This window comes from Dipodomys ordii, unplaced genomic scaffold (assembly GCF_000151885.1).
Source record: "Dipodomys ordii isolate 6190 unplaced genomic scaffold, Dord_2.0 Scaffold32, whole genome shotgun sequence".
NCBI classification, from domain to species: domain Eukaryota; kingdom Metazoa; phylum Chordata; class Mammalia; order Rodentia; family Heteromyidae; genus Dipodomys; species Dipodomys ordii.
Window position 1 is genome coordinate 4,543,854 of NW_012267248.1, and position 24,707 is coordinate 4,568,560.

The following is a 24,707-nucleotide window of genomic DNA, read 5'->3' on the forward strand; positions in this document are numbered from 1 at the left end:
TCAAAGAATTGTTAAAAACTTAGTGCTCATAGAGAATGAAAGAGGATATGGAGCCTCTTGGGAACCATCTTTCATGAAACACTATTCTAGCAAGTTCTATCAGGCCTGCATTAAGGCTTTGAGGCACCAAAGTACCAGCACCCCTTAGTGGCTTTCACAGCCTGGCTGCTCTTGTAAGCAGTGAAGCAACATTGATGTGCATAAGGCTTTTTGTTCCAGACGGTTGAGAGAGGATTTTTTCCAGTCTGTTTTGGAGAGCTGAGTAAAGATTCCATGTTCTAGAACTCCAAAGTTCACATGGAAGAAAGATCAGGCATGCAAGATAACTTAATAATTTTTTGGTTCTGAAATGATTCTCAGCAGTGACATGTGTTTGAACTTCTAGGCTTCCCCTGTCAAATTCCTTGACAAGGGGGTGGGAGAAAAGGGCGAGGGCTGTCAAGTAGCTGTGTGGAGGCTGCTTAAAGATTTTATGAGCTTCCTCAGACAGGCAGATTTGGGACAGGATTGATATTTAAAAAATGGAGCATGGCTCCATGCAGCCATACCATTTACAATGAGAGCACGGGGATCTGCATCTATCTTGTTAAGACTTACTGTAGTACTTTCCAGCCCGGTGTCCATGGCTCATGCCTGCAGTCCTAGCTACTCACGAGGCTGAGATCTGAGGATTGTCGTCAGCCCAGCTCAGGCAGGAAAGTTGGTGAGACTCTTATCTCTAGTTAATCAGCAAGAAGACAGAAGTGGAGCTGTGGCTCTCTAGGGGTAGGTAAAGCATCAATTTTTTTTGGGGGGGGGTCTGGTTGTAGGGCCTGGGCGCTGTCCCTCACCTCTTCAGCTCAAGGCTAGCACTCTACCACTTGAGCCACAGCGCCACTTCTGGCTTTTTTTTTCTGCTTATGTGGTGCTGAGGAATCGAACCCAGGGCCTCATGCATGCAAGGCAAGCGCTCTACCACTGAGCCACCTTCCCAGCCCTAGAGCATCAATCTTAGTGAAAAAGGTAAAGGACCATGCTCAAGCCCTCAGTTCAGGTGACAGTACTGGCATTAAAAAAAAAAAACTGCTTAGATTACTGGAAAAGTTATGTGCTTAATCAGGATGATAACGTGAAAATGAGTTTTGTGGGTTTGGGGGGCAAGCAGTGCCTCTTCAGTGGAAGTTGGGTCATGTTATGGGAACATGAGTCAAGCTCCTGCAGCCCCTTCATGTATCCTGAGCATTTGCGAGTTCTCCTCAATCACTGTCTCTTATACACATCAAGGTTCTACTATATCTGTGCTTATTGTGGGAGAAAAGTCATTGTCTATGTAAAATTAAGTGAAATTTCTCCTTTGTTGTGAACTGCACCTTGGTCTCATTTGACACCCAGGACAACCTGGGTTTGTGGATGCTGCCATCCTGTCTTCACCACAGGCTAAACCTCAGAAAGGGGATCTGCATGGTGATACTTGCTGCTGTGCCATAGATCTACAAACACAGACTCACTCAGTCCCCTCTCTGTCTAGATCCTGATTTAAACCAGTGGGGATGGCTATTGGGGTGCTCAGCACTTCTCTCCTCCGGGAGAGGCTCCTCTGCCCCTAGCTGAACCCTTCTCTGGTGTGCAATGAAGGAAAGCAAGATGGACAGTAGGTGTGGAGGGGAAGGGAAGTAGGAAAATCTGGTGTAAACCCTAAACTTCTCAACCTCAAATTCTGACCCTTCTTACTTTGGTTTTCAGAAATCATGAGGTCCAATGGATTTTGTTTGGCAAACACAGAAACTATAGTTATTGACCACAGCATACCTAATGGGCAAGACCAGCACCTGGGTGACGATTCCACAGAGCATTTGTAAGTACACTGATCTCGAAATGGTTTTATAGAAGGGGACACCAGGCTGGTGATCAGGCTGAGGCTTACTGCCCCATAAAAAGAAGTATGGATGGAAGGCCAGAGGTAACTGACAGCACAGTGCCAATATCTGGGTTTTTATTTTTAAAAGTAGCCTTTACTAGAGGCCAATGATTCACTGATCTGTGGAGATACTTAGGCTTACTGTGAGGGTCAAAGCTCCAGGGACCAGTTTGTGCTTCCCTGAGGTATGTGACACCATCTTCAAGCCCAGGGCTGGAAGACTACATCCCTCTACATTTAAAGGGGTCAGTCCCCTGGGACAGGGAAGTGTGCTATATTGGCTTCATGGGTAATCAGTGGCTTGGGATAGAGTCTGATCATCAACCCTGTTCTGTAGGGGAGATAAACATACCACTACTGAAGGCTGCACAGCCAATGACAACACTGTCACTTTTATCCTTCTACCTCTGGCAGTTTAATTTCTAACTGTAACACAGTCTAGAAAGCCTGGCACCTGGATGCTAGTGGGCACAGCTACCTTCATGTTCTGCTTCTGCCTGTCAGCTCCCTGGTGAATTACTGGAGCAGCGTGTCCCCTAGGCAGATGAGGGGAAGTCATCCATCCCTTTTGCTTATGTTTAGTGTCAAGGCCAAGTCCAGTCTTACTGGTTGTGTGAGTGCAGGAAGTTCACTGACCTCCCCTGGCTTCTCCTGTCTCCAAGGGGGCTGTCTGCTCTGTCACAGATGGACCTGAGCTGAGGAGATGGACTGAGATGAGGAGCAAAACCTGTCTGGCTCAGAAGCCTCTGAGGAGGCATTGTGGGCTGCAGAGTGCCCTGGGGCTAGGCTTGTGCCTGGAAGACTCAGGACTAGACCCACTCACTCAGTGGTCCTCAGGTGAAGATCAAAAGTAGGATGAGGCTGGGTCATGGGCTGAGATGCTTGGGGCAGCTATCAAGAGGATTCAGTAGACATTAGGTGGCCTGAGTCTCCAGGATTGTCTTCATGCTGTGTTTCCCTTCCACACCTGGGAAACTGGTCCCACCAGCAGTGCTCCCTTCTCAGTTTGTATGTAGGGCTCTTTCTCAGGAGGATGTGGAGGGTGGGTTTTCTCTCAGTAGGCCTTGTCCCAGGAAGGTGGTACAAGGATCTCTTGCGATCAGTGTGACATTGGGTTTGGGGTGGCCATATCAGAAGCCTAGGTCCATGCTGTCTGGACAGCTTGTAGACTCCCTTATTACTCCAGGCTTTAGAGATGGAATTAGTTTCTACAATTCTCCACTGGTCAGTGGTGTCTTGAAGTGCTGGGAACTAAACCATGGATATAGCTTGTTTGGTGGGCTCGGAAGTTTCTCTGCCTTACCAACTCTTCCTCCTGCCTTACTGACACTGATTCTAGGTTAGGAAGGTGACAGCCACAGAAGGAGTGGCATCTTCTGCCTTCCTGGGAAGAATGTCCTTCTCGGTCAAGCTGTGCGCTGCCACAGCCCAAGCCATCTAAAGAAGGAATGAATGGCTTTCTCACAGTGCTGGAAGTCAGCAAATTCATAACATGGTGTTGGCTTTCTGTCAGGACTTGCATGCTACATCCTAGCATGGTGCGAAGGAAAAGGGGCCAGAAAAGAGGGAGAGGGATAGACAAAAGGAAGAGGTAGAAGTGGAGGAGGAGGAGGAAGAGGGGGGCATCTACAATCTGGCCAAAGAGAGAGAAAGGGAAACAGGGAGATAGAAAGACTTAGTTAAGAAAGGAGAGAAAGACAAATGGAGAGGGAGAAAGAGGGGAATAAGAGAGGGAGGCGGAAAGAGAGAGAAGAGGGAGAGAGGGAGGGAGGGCACTCCTTTAATAACAAACCCAGGCCCAGTGGCTTTGATCTATTCTCAGGCCAAGCCTTCCTGGCCAAACCATCTCTAAGAGCTCTACCTCTCAGCATTGCTGCACTGAGGATTTACCAGGAACATCATGGGGAATCACGTTCCAACCTTAGCAGTTCCTTCATGTACTTCTTTCTCAGTTACACATTTTAAAAATGTCTAGTATCATTTTCCAGTTCAGGAGGCCGAATCTACATTGGGCTGGTGGGAATTACCATTTACTTTTGGGTTACCTGTGCTTCCCTCAGCTCCCCTCCCAACCCCCCCCCCAATGTGAGCTTCTCACATTCCAGTAGTCCTTGCCTTTTACAGACTGGATCTCCACCCACCCAACACAGGCTTCTTGACCTGAAGGACCCTCCCTCCAGGGTCTCCCTGAGCTTCCTGTCCCTCCTTGAACCCTGAGCCCAGCCCCTCCTGCCTTGTCCCCTGCTGGTCCCCAAGCTAACACAGTGCTTGGCACTAAGCAAAAAAAGCAAAGTGATCACCCCATAAATGAAGGGATGCCTCCCTCATTATAGTTAAGCAACCATATATAAGCAACCAGTCACTCTGCCGGTCTCTACATTTCGCCCAGTTCATTTGCAGTTATGGTTCTTCTTGCTCGCGCCCATCTGCAGCAAGACTGGGAAGGATGCCCAGGGCCTCCATCAGCCTCCCACAGAGCCTTGATTTCTCAGCACCCAACCAAGACCACCTCTGCCCTTTCTTTCTCCTCAGCCTGGGTCTAGTAAGCTGGCCTTCATTTCTGTCTTCTCTTTCAGGTTTGAAAATGGCAGCGAGTTCACCTCAGAGATGGAAGATGGTGATGACCCTGAGGCTTATGTCACCAACCTGTCCTATTACCATCTGGTCCCCTTTGAGACGGACATTTTGGACTGATCCTCTCCATGGGGCCTTCCCGGCCTCAGCCTATGACTGCATGTCCTAATGCTGTCCACTGGGTGGCCCCAATGGTGAAAGGTCTTGGCCCACCCAGGGGTTTTGTCACCACCCCCAGTGAGGCCCCGTGTCCTGCAATTGGCCCTGCAGAAGCTCCTAGTGGCTACAGGCTGATGGCAGGTTCAACAGTGGAAGTCCATGCAGCCAAGGGGTCATCTCTGCACTTGTACCACCATCCTGCCTCTCCCCTGGGACCCCCTGTCCCACTTGGTGTGTCACAGAGCACATGCTCCAAGGGCTGTCACTGCCTTTTCTTGCTGTCACTGCCTCCTTAGGGAGCACATTGTTCTTTGTCAAGGGGCCTGGCCACCCTGACTCCCCACCATTCCCTCATATGTCAACGGCACAAAGCATTTAGGAGGAAGTTTTGACGAGTCATCAGGTTCTGAACAACACAGACCTGGATGTTCAGGGCTGCAGGGCGTCCCTGGGAACCAGAACGAGTGGTTTCTGTTGTCGGGTTTTTTTTGGTCATCTTCTCCCTGGAAACTAGATTTTAGAATAGTGTAAAGGACTGTTCTTCACAGAAGATCATGCACAAGTAGAAGTTCTGGCTCTAGAGAGAGGAGATTACTGACAATCAAGTGGACCATGAACTTGACCCAAGAGGTGAGTGTCTTCTCAAGAGGAAAGAAATCCTACCCTGCCTGCTAGCCCTTGCCGGCCTTTTTGTGCTGGGTATATGGCTGTCACTACAGTCAAGGGTCTAAAGTTCAATGACACAGTTGCTCTGATAAAGAGTAATGGAAGGAAAGGGGGAGAAATGTATAGCCCCAGCTGTACCGCAGGGGAAGGTCTGTCCTCATCTCCTTGTCTACTAATGGCTGGTATTTGCTAATGTAAATAATAGTAAATTATTGAGAATTCTAATGCTTTTACACAGTCTGTTTTTAATCTATTTTAATTAAATAAAATTAATCATCCTACTTTGATCTATTGAAGATGTTTGTATAGAAAGGAGTGGTTCATTTTGTTCCCTACCCAGGGAGGGAAATAAGATGCTGGCCCTGGAGTCTGGCCCTGAGCTCTGTCCTTCTTGCCCTCAGGAGAGATATGTCCAAATTGAAAAAATGAACACATAGCAGGGAACAGTTGGCTCATACCTATAATCCTAGCTACTTAGGAGGCTGAGATCTGAGGATTATGATTCAAAGCCAACCTGGGCAGGAAAGTCCATGAGACTCTTATCTTCAGTGAACCACCCCCAAACCAGAAATGGAGCTGTGACTCACCATGGTAGTAAGTGATAAAGCACTAGTTTGAGCACAAAATCTAAGAGACAATACCCAGCCCCTGAGTTCAAGCCCCATGACTGGCCAAAAAAAAAAGTCCTATAATCCTAGCTTCCTAGGAGGCTGAAATTAGAGGATCAACATTCAAAGCAAGCACAGGGAGAAAGTCTGTGATATTCTTATCTCCAACTAACTACCAAAAAGCTGGAAGTGAAGCTGTGGCTCAAATGGTAGAACACTGGCCTTGAGTACAGAAGCATAGGATGATGAACAGGCCATGAGTAAGTACATATGTACGTTTGTATGTACATGTACACACACACACACACACACCACACATGAACACACATAAGGTTTTTTGTTTTAACATAAAAGTTTTTCCCTTCTCCATTGGCCCTTTTGACAGTCACAGGAAGCTCCTTTTTGGTGTAATTTCTGGTTCTTTCGATGGGCTTTCAATACTGTATTAGGTGGCTGATTGAGGTTGACCAGTTTCCCTTTCCCCCTGAAAGAATTTAGTGCAGTTCTGTTCAGTGCTAAAGCATCTTGCCCAATAGTTACATTTAGGGTCAATTAACATGTTGAGTGAGTTCTGATTTAACCTTCAGTGCATGGTGCCAAGGTTATTCTCATCATCCTTGCTCCCCAGAGATGCTCCCTTCCCAGTGTCTGACCACTATGAAAGCAGCTTCTTTAGCTCCTGCCCTTGTTCTCCTTGAATTTCTCTGTCAAGACCCTGCTGTGGCACCCTGAGCCTCCTCTTGCCTTCCCTGAAGAAGCTTCGGTGATTTTTATCAGTCCTTCCAAACATCAGCCCATTCTCTAGTTTCCATCTTTTTCTGGAAAATCTTAGTCTTCTGGGCCCATTCTTCATGTTGGAAAGCACTCTTAAGAACAGATGAATATTTAAGTGTGGCAAAATGGAGAGCTTATGCACTACGTGCAGGTACTACTGTTCAGCAGATTGTTCTACTTGGCAGTGTGGATTTAGAATAGCTAGATCTCACTTTTGAATAGGACCTAAATATCTGACTTCATGTGAATTCAATCATTTTAGTCACTTGATTTTCCTATTTGAAAAGAACTTTTTGTACTTCCCGTTTATAGACTGTGGAATCATCCCTTTTTTGACTGTTTTGCAAATAGATGCTGATTTCCTCCTAGGAGGCTTAAAGTAAAGGGGTAAAATATGATCTGATCATGACCTGAACCTACCCTTTGATGGCTACCATCCAATAAGGGCCCTCATTGTGTTTAGCAAGATGAGGACATGCCCCTGGGTGACTGAGCAGGCTGTAGCAAGCACGCGGTTCTCCTGGACAGCCCTTACCAGTAGAAATATGTTCAAAGTGTTGGTAGCTGTGTAGCCCTGAGCAACATGTTCTAACCTTCACCAATTTCTCCCCTTGGGCATACAACACATTTTTGGCTTTCATTTAGGAGGGCATCTGTTACATCCCAAGCACTTACTATTAGCATATAATAGTTCCACAAGGGAGAGGGGTCATTGTGACATTTCTATACATGTATATAATCTAATGAGTCCCACTCTATCACTCTCCCCCCCCTTTCCCACAACAATTTCAACAGGCTTCATTCTTCTATTTTCATACCTGCAAACAATCTTTGGCCACACTCATCTCATTCATCCTTGCTAGCTCAACCCTTCCCACTAGTACCCAACAGCCAACAGAGCCTGCTTCTGTGTCCTTTTCCCCAACTCCATATTGATCAACAGCTTTCATGATCTGTAGGGAACAGGGCTACCCCTAGTATCTGGTACTGGGCTCTGGGCTGACTAGGGAAGATGGATAGTCACCCAGAGTATAGGCACCAATAAGGGAGATTTCTAGGGGTGTGGGCCCTAGATATGTTGGCTTGTGTGAAAAATCTGAGCTAGCAAATAAGTCTCTTACTATGTATAAGAATTGGCTGACTCTTGGAGTGACAGACCAGGCCACTATGGGCATGAAATAGGAAAGCATCAATTACAGAAATGAGAAAACAAGGTTATGCACACTTAATCTATGCACTGCAGTCTATCTTGTTTCATCTCTTGCTGGGCAGATAGTGAAAAACTAAAAAAGTAGTGTGTGTCCCTTCATGAAAAACATTTTCTGACAGGCACAAGGCTCCCGGGGATAGGTGGCTAATATATTCACATGCCCCAATGTTGAAGGTTTTTAGCAGAACGTTTCACCATTCCTTTCCCCTACCTCAACATTGACTAGCTTCTAGTGTTTTTATAACATACATACACACATATATGTTTAATCATTTTTCCAGTGCTATGGGTGGAATCTAGCACATATGTCTTGCAAGGGCTAAGCAAATACTCTATCACTGAGCTACTTCATCAGATCTTGTGTTTTTGAGACAAGGATTCACAATGTATTTCAGACTGACTCCAAACTTGTGATCCTCAAGTACTGGGATTGCAGGTGTGTGCCATTATGCCTAGCCCATGCAACATTTTTATGCAAATTCTAAACAAACACAAGCACATGCTTTTAAGGCATGTGAGTCTATTGTATTTGTGGCCAATAATAATGTTTTGAAGTGCGTTTTCTATATATACTCCAGAAATAATCTCACAGGACAGAGATTTACTCTCAGTAAATTTTTCCTCTGATTAAAAAGTGTGAATGGTATATTAAGATACTTTAGATTAACTGAGACAAAATATCTAACATACCACCTAAAGGTGGTATTTATTTTGGTCCCTTGGCTCTGTTGCTTCTGGGTGCATGTGGTGAAACAAAGCCTCATGATGGTGGCATGGGATGGGCAAGCTGGTTCATCTCATACCAGCTAAGACCGAGAGACTTGGAACCAAATATATTCTTCAAAGACATACCCCAGAGGCCCACTTCTTCCAGTAAGACCCTATCTTCCACAGTTTCCACCACCTCCCAACGGTCCACTCACTTAAGAATGTAAGACCTGTCTGATTGTATTAAAGTGTATTGATGGTTGTTCTGTCTGTTTTAGGCACAGGGTGGCAAAGAATGACGATGGCCACAGTCCAGGCGATGATTTTGGTCTCATAGATAGTAAGCTAGGGAGCAAATCCCTCTTCTGTGGCACAGGAACATGAAACCATCTTGAGTGGATGCTCAAATATCCTAATGGTTCCCTTTCTATTAATTTACAAAAGAAAAAACTGTGCCCTAAATAAGTCATGACTCCCTGTAAGTAGGAAAAGTCAAGTCATGATTCATATGATTCCAACAATATAGGAATTGTAAAGCAGGGATTCATTAGATTAATAGTCCTGGAAATGTCATTGGTATCAGTGCTATTTGGTGTTACACCTCAAAATTCAGTAAATTAGTATAAAAAAGTGGCTATATTGCACTTTCCTCATTTTTTTTTTGGTTGGCAAGTGAAAACTTGACATAAGCAGCCAATAATTTATTGGAAACCCATGAAATGAGCAAAAGAAATAGAAATGTCTTCACTGGAAATCCAAGGCTTAACTGAAATGTGGACCGTGTGAATATATCAACCATGAAGGGACATACAGTACTTTTTTAGTTTTTTGCTATGTGCCCAAAAGGAGATGAAATAGGATAGACCACAGTGCATGAAGGTTGTGAGGGAGGATCCTCTTCTTAGTCCCAAAGCACCTTTGCTTTAAGAAGAGGAGGTCAGTAGAAAAATAGTGAAGAAAGGTGATGTCATGCTCCAACCATGTCCTCTTGGAAGGGACATTTATGGCTCGTGGCCACCACCAGGCAAAAGTTAATCAGTTGGTCAATTCCTCCGCAACTGGTGTCCATGGCACTGAACGGGCTAGTTTTGGTAAAGTGCTGTGGCTGACTGCCCTGCCTCCAGACACTTCTCTCCCAGACATAGCAATATCCAGGCCCGCCTCACACGTGGAATCCAGTCTGGCTTCCAAGTCAAAGAGAATTGGAAAAATCTCATTTCTAATCAATTGAATATTGATTTTAGAGTATAATTCTCATGTGCTAATATTGTTTAATAATTTTATTCATTACTCCACATCTTGTATTTGCTAGGCAAGTACTCTACTGTTGAGCTATGTTTCCAGTCCTAGCTTTGCTTATTTTTATTGTCAAGGTAAGGTACAGAGGGGTCACCGTTATATTAGCAAATTAATAAGTACATTTTTCATCAAACTTGTTACCCCTTCCCTCATTTTTCTCCTACTTTCCCTCCTCCCCACTTCCAATTTGTACAGATCATTTCTAACATATTATCTGTGTATATTGCTGTTGCATTGGTTCCCCCCTTTAGCTTTGCTTTTTGAACAAATATTGCTTGTATAGTACAAAATTCAAGAGGGGCAAAAAATTGATCATTGAACTGGGCTCCTGTGGCTCACATCTATATTCCTAGCTACTCAGGAGACAGATCTGAGTTTGAAGCCAGCACAAACAGAAATGTCCATGAGACCTTTATTAATAACTACCAAAGAAGTTGGAATTGGAGCTGTGATGTAAGTGGTAGAGAGCTAACTTTGAGCAAAAAGGCTCTCAGGATTGGCATTAAAAAAAAAAAGAGGTAGAGCTGGGCGCTGGTGGCTCACGCCTGTAATCCTAGCTACTCAGGAGGCTGAGATCTGAGGATCACAGTTCAAAGCCAGACTGGGCAGGAAACTCGTGAGACTCTTATCTCCAGTAAACCACTAGAAAACCAGAAGTGGTGCTGTGGCTCAAGCAGTAGAGCACTCACCTTGAGTTGAAGAGCTGAGGGACAGCTCCCAGGCCCAGAGTTCAAGCCCCATGACTGACCAAAAAAAGAAAAGAAAAGAAAAAAGTAAAAAGAAGAATCCCTCATTGAAGAGCTAGGTTCAACCCAATCTGTCACTGAGCTACCCATGACAGGAATAAAAAAAATATTCCATAAAAATCCCTCTTTAATGTTGAAAAGGGTGACAGTGATCAAGATATATTGTATTCAGAAATTGCTTTGTTAAATAGCACCTCCTTTGTACGTACAACTACTTAAAAGGTAATTTTTCAAAAATCCCTCTTCCCACACTCCTGTTTACCACTTACCTGTTTCTAAGAATCTCCTGCTTTGACCCTGGTAACCAGCTTGATAAATGTCTTACCCATAGACCAAAGAGTTTTTATGCCAACTGCAGGCATGCATGAAAATATGCAATTTTATTCTTCACTTTGAGACATAATAGCTATCATGCTATGCACACTACTCTCTATCTTGTTATTTTTCCTTAAAGTATCCTAAGGATCTTTATTTATTCTTAAAACCATTTTTATTCTTGGTTGATATCTTCATTGCAGTCCCATTGATAGATGTGTGGGCTTTTCCCAATGCATTGTCACTGATAGTACAGTGGCCTTTTCACAACTCATGGGAAGTTACAGCTGTAGGACAAACTCTGCTGGAGTGGATTTCTGTGTCAAAGATTAATTTATAATTTGGCAGATGTTGTTAAATGTCCTTCCATAAGAGTCATTCCAGTTGCATCTGAATGTATACAACATGCGTGAATTTTTTTTTTTAGAGTCTGTGATGATAGTTAATGAAATTGTTTCAAAAGATACACCTGCCTAATACAAAGTCTCTCATGCATGAGGGTGCATTTGTACAATAGAGCTATTGAGTTTTAGGGATTCTCTGTATGAGAAAAATGGGGAAAGGTTCTCTGTTGGAAGGAAATGAACCCTTGTATCAGTCAGCCTTTGCTGTATGACCCAAGATCCAAATGTAATGGCTGAATAGCTCTTTATTTAGCTCTCTGCTCTGAACTCATGATGTAGATTGGGTTTAACTAGGTAGTTCTCTCTGTAGCCAGGCTTGGCTGGACTTGTTGGTAAGCCTGGTAGGGATGGTAGGCATAGGTGAGCTCTGCTAGAATGGGTTGATTACTTTTTCTACTCCATATGCCTACTTGTTTTCCATCTGGCTTGCCTAGGTTTTCTCTACAAGGCAATTTGTGGTTCAAGGACAGACAGAGGGCATATTCCCAATGTACAAGTGCTTTCTAAGGTGCTGGATTTCATTTTCTTTTTTTTTAATTTAATTTTATTTGTGAACATACTGTACAGAGGGGTTACAATTGCATGGGCAGGATAATGCATACATTTCTTACCAAGCATTGCAGCCTCCTCCTTTGTTTACCCTTCACATCACTTCCCAGCCTCCCCCTGGAATTCATTTTCTACTCTCATTGGCTTGAGCAAATCACATAGTCAGATCCATCAACAGTGTGGTAAAATAGTACCCACAGGATGCCTGAACAAATTGGATCCATTATTGTAATCAATCGATAAAGACCTAATGTTAATTCTCTGTGTTCAGTCTTCTTATTGATAAAGCAAGGCACTATATTAGAATTGGAAACGTTATGGAAGCAGCTGATCACAAGCTATAATTCTAGATGTATACGAAGCTCTTTTCCCTCGAAGGGAAATAGACTTGGATGGAGACAGGGCCCAAGTCACATGTGCAGGGCTGCCTGCAGAATGTGGGAAGGGGAGGGCTTGTTTCTGTGTTTTTTGAAAATAGATTTTTATTTTCCAAAGCAATTTGCCCTTCTTCACTCAAAGGGAGCTTAATGACCAGGTATCCCACTGGTATTGTGACACAACCCAGCAGGACCCGTTTGATCTTTGTTGATTTTGATGGCTAATGTGTCTCACTAGAGACAGCCAGCAGAACCAGGGTGTTCAGAAATGCACAAGAACAGGTGGGTAATTGGATTTAAACTTCCCAGGTGACAAGATTTGACTAATCAGAAATAGTCTGACTGATGCTTATCCTCCATCCAGTTTATTTATTTTTTATTTCATGATTGGGTTGACTTAACTGAGTCAGCCTGTTTTGGAGAGAATAAAAGGCTCTAATAAAACCCATGTAGCTAGTGCTTTGAGAGTGTAGACAGATAGGAGATGATGTCTTTGGGTCCCTGAGTCTATATCCAGGCCTGGAAGCTGTGAACTCTGACAGGAAGCAGGAAGAGAAAGAGAAGGGACTTATATTGAGTGCCTGCCGTATCCCAAACACTGCACAGGGCTCTGAATGTTTGGAGATGTGTAAGATGCATATGCAAAACCCACAAAATCATAGTGGAAGGAAGAAAAGGGAGAGCTGAGGGGGACAAAGAAGAAAAGGGACAAGAAAGGCAGTAAATTAAAACATTAAAAACAGAATGAGGATGGTGCCAAGGATAGCTACTCTGTGGGGCATATAAAGGGTTTCTCTTCCTTCCTGTTCTTTCTCTCTTTTCTTCTCCTTATTTATTCCTTGCTTTCTTTCTCTTTCTTTTTTTTGTCAGTTGTGGGGCTTGAACTCAGGGCCTCGGCACTGTCTTTGAACTCTTTTGTACCATTTTGAGTCACAGTGCCACTAACAGTATTCTGATAGTTAATTGCAGGTATAAGACTCACTGACTTTCTTGTCTGTGCTGGCTTTGAACTGCTCTCAGATCTCTGTCTCCTGAGTAGCTAGGATCACAGGTATCTGGCCTTTCTCTCTTCTCTTCTCTTCTCTTCTCTTCTCTTCTCTTCTCTTCTCTTCCTTCTCTCCTCTCCTCTCCTCTCCTCTCCTCTCTCTCTCTCTCTCTCTCTCTTTCTTGTCTTTGTTTTGTGCTAGTACTAGAGCTTGAACTTAGGTTCTCATATTCTCATTGGCTTCTTCTCTTAAAGCTGTGGTCTGCAACTTGAGCCATACTTAACACTTCTAGCCTTTTGCAGGTTAAGACAGGGGTATCATAGACTTGTCATTCCAGGCTGGCTTCAAACCTCAAACCTCAGATTTCAGCCTCTTGAGTAGTTAGGACTACAGATGTGAGCCTTCAGTGCCAGGAAGAATTTCCTTAACCACACTAGAAGTGTCTGGTTGGCTTCACTCTAGCAGCCAGCCCACAGAGTGCTAGAGCATTTGACCACTCCTGGGTATAGGGTGAGATCCACACACTATGGAGCATTTGTCTCTATGTCTGTACTATACCACAGTTCCTTTTTAGGTGTATATAAAAGCTTCTTTCTTTCTTTCTTTTTTTTTTTGGGTCTGGTCATGGGGCCTGAACTCTGGGCCCGGATGCTGTCCCTCAGCTCTTCAGCTCAAAGCTAATGCTCTACCACTTGAGCCACAGCTCCACTTCCGGCTTTTTTCTTTTTGCTTATGTGGTGCTGAGGAATCGAACCCAGGGCCTCATGCATGCAAGGCAAGCGCTCTACCACTGAACCACCTTCCCAGCCCCTATAAAAGCTTCTTTCTATAAAACTAGCCTCCTAAGTTTGCAATAGCCATGCAGAAAAGAATTGGGCAGTTTGAATGTTTTGCCATCTGATAAACTGAGACCAGAGACCTAGCACGCTTGGCTCACTCTGGCCCATGGAAAGATGCCCTGCACTGGGAGGCATTGGACAATCAGGTACTGAGCAAGCTGGGCATGGTGACCTGGGAAGGTTGGTGCTTTTCCCAGTGGGCCTACAGTGCCCACAGGAGGGAATTTTCTCTTTAAAAAACTCTTGATTTCAGTAGTCCCTTGGGACATGTGCATTTCTTCCTCCTCTTGAGAGTAAAAAAAGAAGAAAGGAAAGAAGAATTAAGAAGTGGTCCTCTGGGTCTGGCTTTTCTGTTAAAAGAAAGCACCAAAGCTAGCATTCAAGGACAAGGAGAATGGCCAGGGGCCCTGAGGTTAAGAAGGCCCTAGTTTGGCCAGCAGGTGGCAGCAGGTTGGCAGCAGGTGTTCAGGCCTTGGCAAGTGAGCTGTGAGCGGCCTCTGCTTCAGCCCCGCCACACTGGCCCATGGGGCGGCTGGCTCCAGTCTGGGTTTGCTCAAGTATCCAGGTATCCTGCTTCTACCTGCTCTGTGTGGAGCCCTAACATCAGTCACTTGCCATTCTCTTGCCAGGCAGCTGCCCTTCAATCTGTGTTGAGGAAGGTGACCCTGCCCAACACAGGACAGATCTAGGGTCCTGTTATCAACCCATCTAGGCCCTGCTGTGTGTGTGTGTGTGTGTGTGTGTGTGTGTTGAGGGGGTTGCTTGGTAGATTTTCTACTGAAAGCAGAAAAAGAGCCTGGCTAGGCAATCCGGATGAAAGCTCCCTCTCATGGAGGTTCCCTGACCATAGTGTTGAACAGTCCCTTGTGCAGGCTCATAAACATTCTGAGCAATCGTGAATGCAAGCCTCCCTCCCCGCTCCCCCCCGGGCATTACATCATGGCCCTTTGCCCCTGGAAGGCTTGCATGTGATCAACTAGCAATTGTATGTGCACTTAAACAGGCACCAGTCAAGGAGGATAAAGGAACATGGATAGCTCATGTGGGCAAAGTGGAGCCTCTAATTGGGGCTGTAGACTAATATGCCCTGAAGGCTGTTCAATGATCTCAAGAGTTGCTTAGTTTTCTCCTAGAGACACCTTCTTAACCCCAGGTGGTGCTCTCCCTTGGAACCCTTTCTGTCTAGCAAGAGCTCTGCATATATATTCAGTTGTGGGGGGCTTGGGCGCTGTTCCTGAGCTCTTTGGCTCAAGGCTAGTCCTCTACCACTTTGCCACAGTGGCACTTCCAGTTTTTCTGGTGGTTAATAGGAAATAAGAGTCTCAGGCATTTTCCTACCATGGCTGGCTGCAAATCTAAATCTTCAGATCAGCTAGGATTATAGGTGCAAGCCACCAGTGCCCAGCTTCTGCTTATATTTTTCTTCAATGAATCTTCACTGTTTTACTTCTGCCTCTGTGTCCATGGACTCATTCTTCAAAGCCATAGAGACAGTACCTAATAGAGGTGTTGTAGTTTTTCATATCCTGTTACCTCCCTCCCACCTCCAGCTCAGAGCCCACTTTACCCACTCTGTATGGCCGACTGTCAAAAGTGAAGAAGATGCTAGTTTGGGAGATTGACAGGAGATCTTTAAGGATTTCTATTTTCACTAATGTTTTATAAACATCCAGAAGCCTCAATCAGACTTCACCACATACTCAATCATCTCTTTGTTAGTCAGTGGGAGACCTTGGCATTGAGCAGGGTTTATATTATATGATATTGGCCTATGGGATATGCAGATGCTTACCTGCCTTTTTGTCTTCTCAAAGTTGCCCAGCCTACTCTTGGAAATCATAATTCACTCTCTTTCCAGTTCATCTTAATTAAATTGGGTTCAGTACTATTCATTACTTAATAACTGTTATTATACTCCAGCAGTGAAGTGGTAATTGTCATAACTTTTCTCTTAGAGCTATGTATTTGTAAGTGACAGAGTGGCTGTGATAAATCATAAACTCGGCAGTAGAGCAGAGGTCGCACAGTCTTTGGAGTCACACTGACCTGGGTTCAAATCCTGGCTGCAGCACTAAAGAGCCCTGTCATACAGAGCCAATGGCATGACTGCAGTTTGAAAGTGAGGCAGGATAAATTGAGGAAAATGAGGCCTGGTGAAAGCAACTCAGAAACATGGTCTTTGGAAGCATATAAGCACCATCTATGTTCCAAAGAAAAGCAACCAGATACATTTCTTCCTGAGAGATGCATTTCTCACCCTAAGAATTAACATTTGTCTGGCAGGATGTATGCGTTCTTGAGAGAAATACTCTCCCCAAACATAAGCAACCTCCTACCCAAAATGCAGACAATAGGACCTTCCTTATCTGAAGGATAGGCATCTCTTTTTTATGGCAGGATGCACTCTTGCCTGGAAGAAATGCTCAAAATATCCAGAAACTCAGAAAGTCACACCAGGAGTGATTAGAGCAAAGATAAAAAACCTAGCATGGCATATGTAAAGTCACCCCCTGCCTTTACCATATAAATACCCCTAATAGCCAAGGAGCTGTCTATCTCTGTCTCTTCTTTAGAATACCCATACTCTGCTAGAGTGTGTCTCTGCCTTTCTGCTTGTCTGTTTGTCTGCATTTTGTCTGCTTGTCTGCTTGCTTGCTTTCCTACTTAATAAAGCTCTGCCAAGTTTACTTACCATTTTGACTTGCCTAGAAATTCTTATTCTGTGATCAAAGTCAAGGACCCTAAGTGACTAGGACCTGAACTCAGGGCCTCTTTCTCTTGCCTGGCTTTTACACTCAAGGCTGGCACTCTACCCCTTGAGTCACACTTAACCCTTCCAGATTTTTGTGGTTAAAGATAAGAACCTCTGATTTGTCTGCCCAGGCTGGTTTCAAACCATGATCTTCAGATCTTGGCCTTCTGAGTAGTTAGGATTACAGACATGAGTTACAGGACCAGGCATTTAGTCTGCCTTTTTATGTAACCTCAGGTCCTGCACAGAGTAGTTGCCTGCACTGACTTAGGAAATGAACAACTGAATACAGGCAGGAATGGGGTTGAATCCCACTTTCTCAGACTCCAAACCCAAGGGTTTTTGACCACAACATGCTGCAGCAGAAGAAAGACAGGGGTGAGGAAAGATTTTGGGGGTAATGACTGCAGCTACAAGGTGCAGCTAAAATATCAATGTCCTCTTGATACCCCAAAAGTGAGAGGTGTGGTACAGAGGGAGGGCTGTCAATACCCCTGCCATGGTCAAGTTCAAGTACCAGAGAAATAAGTCCACTTTGTCCTGAAGCAGATCTTGGCAACACATCAAAGCTTTTCTATGTCAGTTCAGGGTGCATGCTCACACTGCATTTCACAATTACTTTCTGCGTGTGTATCATGACTCAAACTCCCTCATCTATCTCCTGCCCACAGACTGAGCCCTGAAATCCCACCATGAACCTTGTCCCCTTTGCTTTGATACTTTGAAGCTGGGACAAAACTCCTCTTCCTCAGGGACAGAATGACTGTTTATGCCATAAGCAGACTTTGGTACCCTAAGGGAAACCAATTGTGACCTCAGATTTCCCACAAGTAAAAGGAAGCTGGGAGGCTATCATGTGACAGGCCATCCTCCCGGGACTTGATTCTCAGGGGAATCCATCTGCATGGATGGGCAGACAGCCCTGCTTACCCCAAAGCCATAATTCTACACAGTTCCACTTGACTGAACAATGATGAACAAAAGCTTGTTAACTTCATAACCAATGCCCTTCATTTCCATCTTTACTTCCTTTTCTGAACAAACAGACCCCTTAGACACCTGCTGGGAGTTTCTGCAAGGTGGTGGAATAGAAGGAAAGGCTGAGTCTGATTGTGATCCACTGAGTTCACTGTCACCACCAAATCAGGAAGGGCAGCTTTGCTCTATCCTCAGAAACCCACTCTCGTCAGCTCCCTCTCAAACCAGCCGTAGATGGAAAACTGTGAATTGTCCCGACCCTTGTCATACACATTTAGAAATACAAATTTGTGGTTTTGAAAAATCATGGATAGCTTGTTTCTTTTTTAAGGAAACATAAATTATTCTAGACCAAAATCTTAGTAGAAATGGAGGAAAATAGAAATCAAATATCAGGATCTATCATTTATTTTCTAGACACTGTGCTGAATTTTACTTATATTTCATCCATTCCTCATAACAACACTGAGGGTAATTACTTATATCTGTGTTTTTGTCACCAGTTGCAGGTGAAGGTTTGTGAAGATTTCCTTTAAAAGTGGGGGACTCTTCACTTAAGGTCCTTGACTTCGATTGCAGAATACATACACATATACACTCACACACACACGAACACATACATTGCACACACACCTCACTGTGTTCAGGGGGAGCACATACCATGGAGAATCCTAAGATGGTTGAGAGTCTTAGTCCTGAGCAAATGACATTAAGCTGAAATATGCAGAGAGGACAGATGAGAAGGTAGGTGATAGGAAAGAGCAACGTGAGAGAGAATAGCATGTTCAAAGGCCCTGTGTCAAGGAGGAGCTTGATCCAGAGTACAGTCACACTGGCTTATTACCACCTTCTCCAAATGATTAAAAAAGAATCAAGGAAACAAGCAGTCAGTATGGAATACTTTTACCAGGGCTGACATACATTCATTTGATTATTATTAAAAGCATTACCAAATTTTGCTCCCCTGGCAATGAGTGAATGGTCTGGAAATTAGATGATTTATCACCAACTAGGATCCAGGAGGCCAGAAGACCCCATGTGGAAGGTGGGATCACTTTCCCACGCTTCCTCCTTCAACTCTTCCCATCTGGCCTGAAAAATGATAAGAGGTGGAACTGTGTTACTTAGCAAACAGGGAGCTGGCAGGTGGCTGTTATCTCAGTTACTCGGAGACCCCGGCTGTATGAACGAAGGTTTTCTGCTGTCCCCCCTTCTTGGTCAAAAAATGATTGGTTCCTTCCTTCCCCCCAGCATGCAAAGACCAAACAACTGGATGACATCTCAGCTGTGGGCCTCAACTGAGCCTTAATTATTCACCGGGTCTGGATGAATTATTCAAGTGGTTTACCAGTAAAACAAGAGCCCAAGGGGATAGTATTTGGCACAAGGGGCAGCATTCACTGTCCCTTAGGATTTACTGCCTGCCTGGGCAGAAGATCTTGTTCTACCCTGTCTTGCACTTGCCCCGCCCCCCCCCATCCCAGGGCTGCACTGCCTGTGGGCATCAGCGAGGACTGAAAATGTTCCAGCACCAGGAAGAGATGGGGCCACACACCCTGTGCCCAATGGCCTGTGGTTTCCAAGGCCAGACAAAGTTGGCCTCAAATTTGCTAGCTCCTCCTGCTCTTCCTCCTCTTCTTTTTATTCCTCCTTTTCTTGTTCTTCTTTCACCCTCTTCTTGGCATTATTTCTTTACTCGTTTCAGTTTATCTTTAAGTGCTACAAAGGAGTTTTAATTAAAAATGTCAGTTTGTGAGAACAATGCATCTGTTCAAAAATATTTTTTTAATTGCTGGGCACCAGTAGTTCATGACTATAATCCTATCTACTCAGGAAGCTGAGATCTGAAGATTCTGATTTGAAGCTAGCCCAGACAGGAAAGTCCGTGAGATTTTTTTTTTATCTCCAATTAACTACCAAAAAGAAAAAGAAAAAGTAGCTGAAAGTGGAGCTGTGGCTCAAGTGGTAGAGAGCTAGTCTTGAGCAAAAAAAGCTACATGGCCCTGAGTTCTAGCCCCAGGACAACTACTTTTAGTAGTTGTATAAAAGAGCTGCCATTCAGCAAAGCACTTTATGAGTACAATGCGTCTTGATCAATGTCACCTCTTCCATCATTCTCCCTCATCTCTCCCAACACCACCCATCCCCTCAAGTTATCTAGTTCTACTTTCGTATATGTCATTGAATGTTATGATTACATTTAGGCAGCCTTTCTCTGCCCATCCATCTACTCCTTCCTCTCAACCTTACCCTGCCAATATACGCTCCAGCTTCCTGGTACTCATTTTGTTAAAAATTGTAAGTTAGTTGTTCAAAAGAGTATTTGTTCACATACCATACTTCAGTGAATGTGTTTGTATAAATATGCATATGACCCATATATGTTACAGATTTGTAATTTACATCTAGCTGCCACGAAGACTATAGGTTGTCAGGATTTCTCTAGACTGGCATCTTGGTGGTTGTGGTGAAGTGTGTTCACTTGCAGATCATCCCAGTATGGGATTAGAGATGGGCAAGCTCAAGAAAGAGAGTCAAGACCCAACAGACAACTCCCGCAGGATGACCAGAGTAGTGGCTCAGGGTCTCTGCCCAAGATCACCTCCTCACCCTTGTACCATGTCCAGGAGAGGCTGTTCATCTAAAGCAAGCATGAGGAGACCCCGTTACCACATGTGGTACTAATGCCAACATTACTGAGCCTCACACTAATTCATATTTATCCTGGTGGTCCTCCAGGACCCTTAGTATCCCTCATCATTTCCTCACACATACACACCCAGCCAGACATATTGTTGGAATATGTCTCCATGTTCTGAAATCAGAAAAATGCCTGGGGCTGGACCCAAGAGAGTTCTGAACCAACCCAAGGCTGGAGGAAGGGATGGGAGCTGGTTTTCACTTCCGGACTGCACGTTGGCCTCTGTCCTGGAAGTTCAGTGAGGCTCAGCTGTGGTATGGCAGGTACTTCAAATGTCCTCCTGCTGAGATGCGAGAGCAGGTGAGTGGATCTCAGAGCAGCTCTTGGAAGACAGAGAGCAATGGGGCCTCTCTTCCTTCCTGGAAGAGCTTGGGGTTCGGGGGAGGATTGAGGCTCAGGCTCTAGGGAGTATGTTTGCCTGTACTGTGGACAGAGGATACTGCCAGTAAGACCCCCCCTTTCCGTCTCCTTCATCCTTAGCTGAACCTTGATATCTCCATTCCTTGGGATTCCACTCCACCCCCTCCCATATGCTTTGTGTGTCAGCAGATCTTCAGGTCTCAGCTTGTTTAAAACAACAAGAACTCAATGTTTATCAAGAGTGTTGTCTTTTGCCAGTGTCTTTAAAACACTGTCTTACTTAATCCTAAAAATAACTGGATGAATTGGGTGATATGGACACCATCATCCTGGCCTTTTCCTTCTTTTCCTTTTTTGAGGAGAAAATTTGTGGTGTGTGTGTGTGTGTGTGTGTGTGTGTGTGAGAGAGAGAGAGAGAGAGAGAGAGAGAGAGAGACTGCTCACTGTCCCTTAGCTTTTTACTCAAAGCTAACACTCTACTACTTGAGTTACAACCTTAAGTTTCCAGCTTTTGGGTGGCTAATTGAAAATCAGTCTCATGGTCTTTTCTACCAGACTGTTTTTGAACCATGATCCTCAGATCTCAGCCTCCGGAGTAGCTAATATTACAGGAGCAAGCCACCAGCACCTGCCTTCAATGAGGAAATTGAACTTGGCAGGCATTTACATCCTCAAGGTCACACAGTCTTCCACATTTGAACTCCAGCCCCTCTGACTCCCAGGCCCCAGTCTCCTGCTAAGGCAGTGCTCGCTCAGCTTCAAATAATGCAGTAGCAGGCTCAAGGGCAGGCACAACTCTGTCCCTGTGTCCCAGGGTTGGTGCCTCTGGGCTGCTTTGTGAACAGGCAGTGTGTGAACGCAAGGCCCCCAGCATTAGCACCTCCTCCTAGCCTGCTAGTTTCTTCAGGGCACAGGCTGTGTCTTCCCCAGCTTGTGTGTTCAGTTCCTGGCATCTAACAAACATCTACTGTGGATTTATGGACCAAGAAGCACCGAAAGAGGAAGACATTAGCTCCTGAAGTGGGCACCTCACCCTGGGGCATCATGCGCCCTGACAGGTACTTGTACCCAAGTTTCATGGGTTTTAGTGTTCAGCCAGGGACTTCAGAAAGATGTCAATTTTCATGGACTTTCTATATGCAAGCTTCATCGTTCAGACAAGTGCCACAGAGATGATACAAAGAAAAATTGTCTTTACTGCCAGGTACAGCCCTTGTCTAGTACCAAATATGAAAGGAAATAAGGAAGCACTCATCATCCTCGCTATGGGAACCTGAGCAGAGCATGCTATTCAGCTTCTCCTGGCCTCAGCTTCATGAGTTCTGAAATGGCAATCATTGTGAAATGTTCACCCTCTAGATTTATGATTGCAGCTTCGGTCATTGGTTGCTCCCTAAGGACCTCAGCATTTTTAAGAGAAACCCCATTCTTTTTGGAGCATTTACTTATTCTCTGGCACTTCAAGATGCTCCAAAAACATTGTATTGTACTTTTCCCACCTTAACCATGGAACTAATCACTTCCCCAATGGCTCAGTTCTTTTTACTCAAGAGCAATATTTAGAAACCAAGAGTCGGCATCAAGATATAGATGTATGTATACTAACTATGTATACACACATTTTGTGTTTATCATTTGTATATCTTTCCAAATAGGAAAAAAACTGTGAGTCTGTACTGATACCAGAGGGCTCATTCCAACCTTTCTCCTTTACTAAATCATAATCCTTTGAAAAATATTACAACTGGCCTGGTAATCATGGCTCACTTTTATAATCCTAGCTACTCAGGAGGTTGAGATCTGAGGATCAAGGTTCAAAGCCCACTAAGGCAGAAAAGTTCATGAGACTCTTATCTTCAATTAACCAGCAAAATGCCAAAACTGGAGCTGTGGCTCAAGTGGTAGAGCACCAGTCTTGGCCAAGAGTTCAAGCCCCAGAACTGGCATACACACAAAGAATATTATTATAACTGATCTATGTTGCCTCACTTTCCCACACAGCAGTGTAGCACTGTGTTATCTTGGTTATCTGTACAATCCATTGCTTCCCCTGTAACCACCACATTTCCTTCCCTTCTTTCTCTCTCTCCCTTCCTTCCTTCCTTCCTTGCTTCCTTCCTTCCTTCCTTCCTTCCTTGCTTCCTTCCTTCCTTCCTTCCTTCCCTCCTTCCTTTCTTTCTCTTCCTTCCTTCCTTTCAATTTATGCAGAAACCGAATTTATTATGCACATATGAGGCTGTGTAAGGAACACAGAATATATAGAGAGTATCAGAGTGAATTTCTTACAACCTCTTTGATAAATATTTGATTCTAAATCACACTTTATAACGCAAAGATAACAAGTATGAGAAAAATAACTTAATATGACTTATTGATTGTCTCCTCTGTTAGGGTCTCACTCCTAAGCTACCAATAGCTGTAACACTGAGCTGTAATTTACTGAGACTTTAAATACCCCACAACCTCTCAAACCAACCCAGATAAGCATGTATGCTAAGGAGAAACATTGTTCTTATGATTCAAACTCAAGATGGTAGAATAAACTGCATCAGAGAACCTGTTTTCTTTTTGAACATTTAAAAATATTTTTAATAAGTTGTATAAAGAGTTTTTATTTCAACATGTTTGTTTGTGAGTATAATGCATCTTGATCAATGTCACCCCTTCCATCATTCTCTCTCATTATTCGCAACCCACCCATCCATTCAAATTGCTTGATTCCATTTTCACCTAGGTACACTGAATATTATGGTTGTATTCAGTCAGTCTTCTATATATTTATTATTCTGCAAATTGGTTTTTACAATTTTTTAAAAATCTGAGTGGGCACTGGAGGATCATGCCTATAATCCTAGCTACTCAGAGAGTTTGAAACCAACCCAGGTTTCCTGATTGGATGGTCCAAAGTTCAAGCTTCAGTATCAGCATCAATAATAATAATAATATGAAAACAAGAGAAAAAACTTGTCAGTTACTAGACAAAAAGAAAAATAACTACTTCAATAAATGATAGTCAAAACTTTATGGCACAAAAATTGACTGGACTGAAATTTTAATATTAGGAATGAGATCAAAGTTTTAGGAACAACTAGGATTAAGTTCTTCCATGAAGCCTGGAGCCAGAGAAATATTATTCTGTATGTAAATTGAGACTGGGAAAATTCTGCCCCTGACTTGTAATATGAGCAGGAAGCAGGTCTCTGGCCCGAAGCTGTGGGAAGAAGTGATATAAATTGCAAGCAATTGAAAGTTGTCACTTCTAGTGAATGTTGCCGTTGTGGCCAGAATTTTTTTAACACTACTATTTCTAACAGAAAAGTAGTCTAGTTCTGGAATCATTTTAGAGGCAATAGAGTAACAGTCTTACAAGAAGTCCTAGCAAGCTTGAATACATGTAAGACCTTTGCAGTGAGAATTCCACTAGAGATTAACTCACAGACAAAAATCGCAAGACATATAAAGGACTGAGATCAAACATTGGCATAGAACTACTGACAAGATGGCCCAAAAAATGAAAGAAAAGGTATATGAGGATCTATGGGTGACTGAGCAATCTATACATGACTTTTAGATGAAGATGGAATCAAATATGTAAAATAAGAATAGGACCATGTTTAAAAAAAATAACATTGGACTTGAAAATTTGCCAAAAAGGAAATTTAGAAAAAGAAACTATGGTAATTTAAACTATCATTTCAACAGACAGGTTGAACAATAGCTTTACAGGCAACTGAGGAGAGAATTAACAGAAAGGGATAGTTGAAGAAATAATTTGAAATGCAGCACACTTGTGATAAAGATGTAA

General features: G+C 43.8%; 1 protein-coding gene across 1 annotated transcript in view; it reads left to right on the forward strand.

Moving 5' to 3' along the window:
• The window catches only part of Pxdc1 (PX domain containing 1), a 57,416-nt gene extending 51,833 nt beyond the window's left edge, over positions 1 to 5,583 (forward strand). The window contains exons 6-7 of the mRNA XM_013016620.1: positions 1,723 to 1,834; positions 4,474 to 5,583. Coding sequence (XP_012872074.1) covers positions 1,723 to 1,834; positions 4,474 to 4,591 — 230 coding nt within the window. The 3' untranslated portion in view covers positions 4,592 to 5,583. The remainder of the gene's footprint in view (positions 1 to 1,722; positions 1,835 to 4,473) is intronic.
• The last annotated feature ends 19,124 nt before the right edge of the window (positions 5,584 to 24,707 follow it).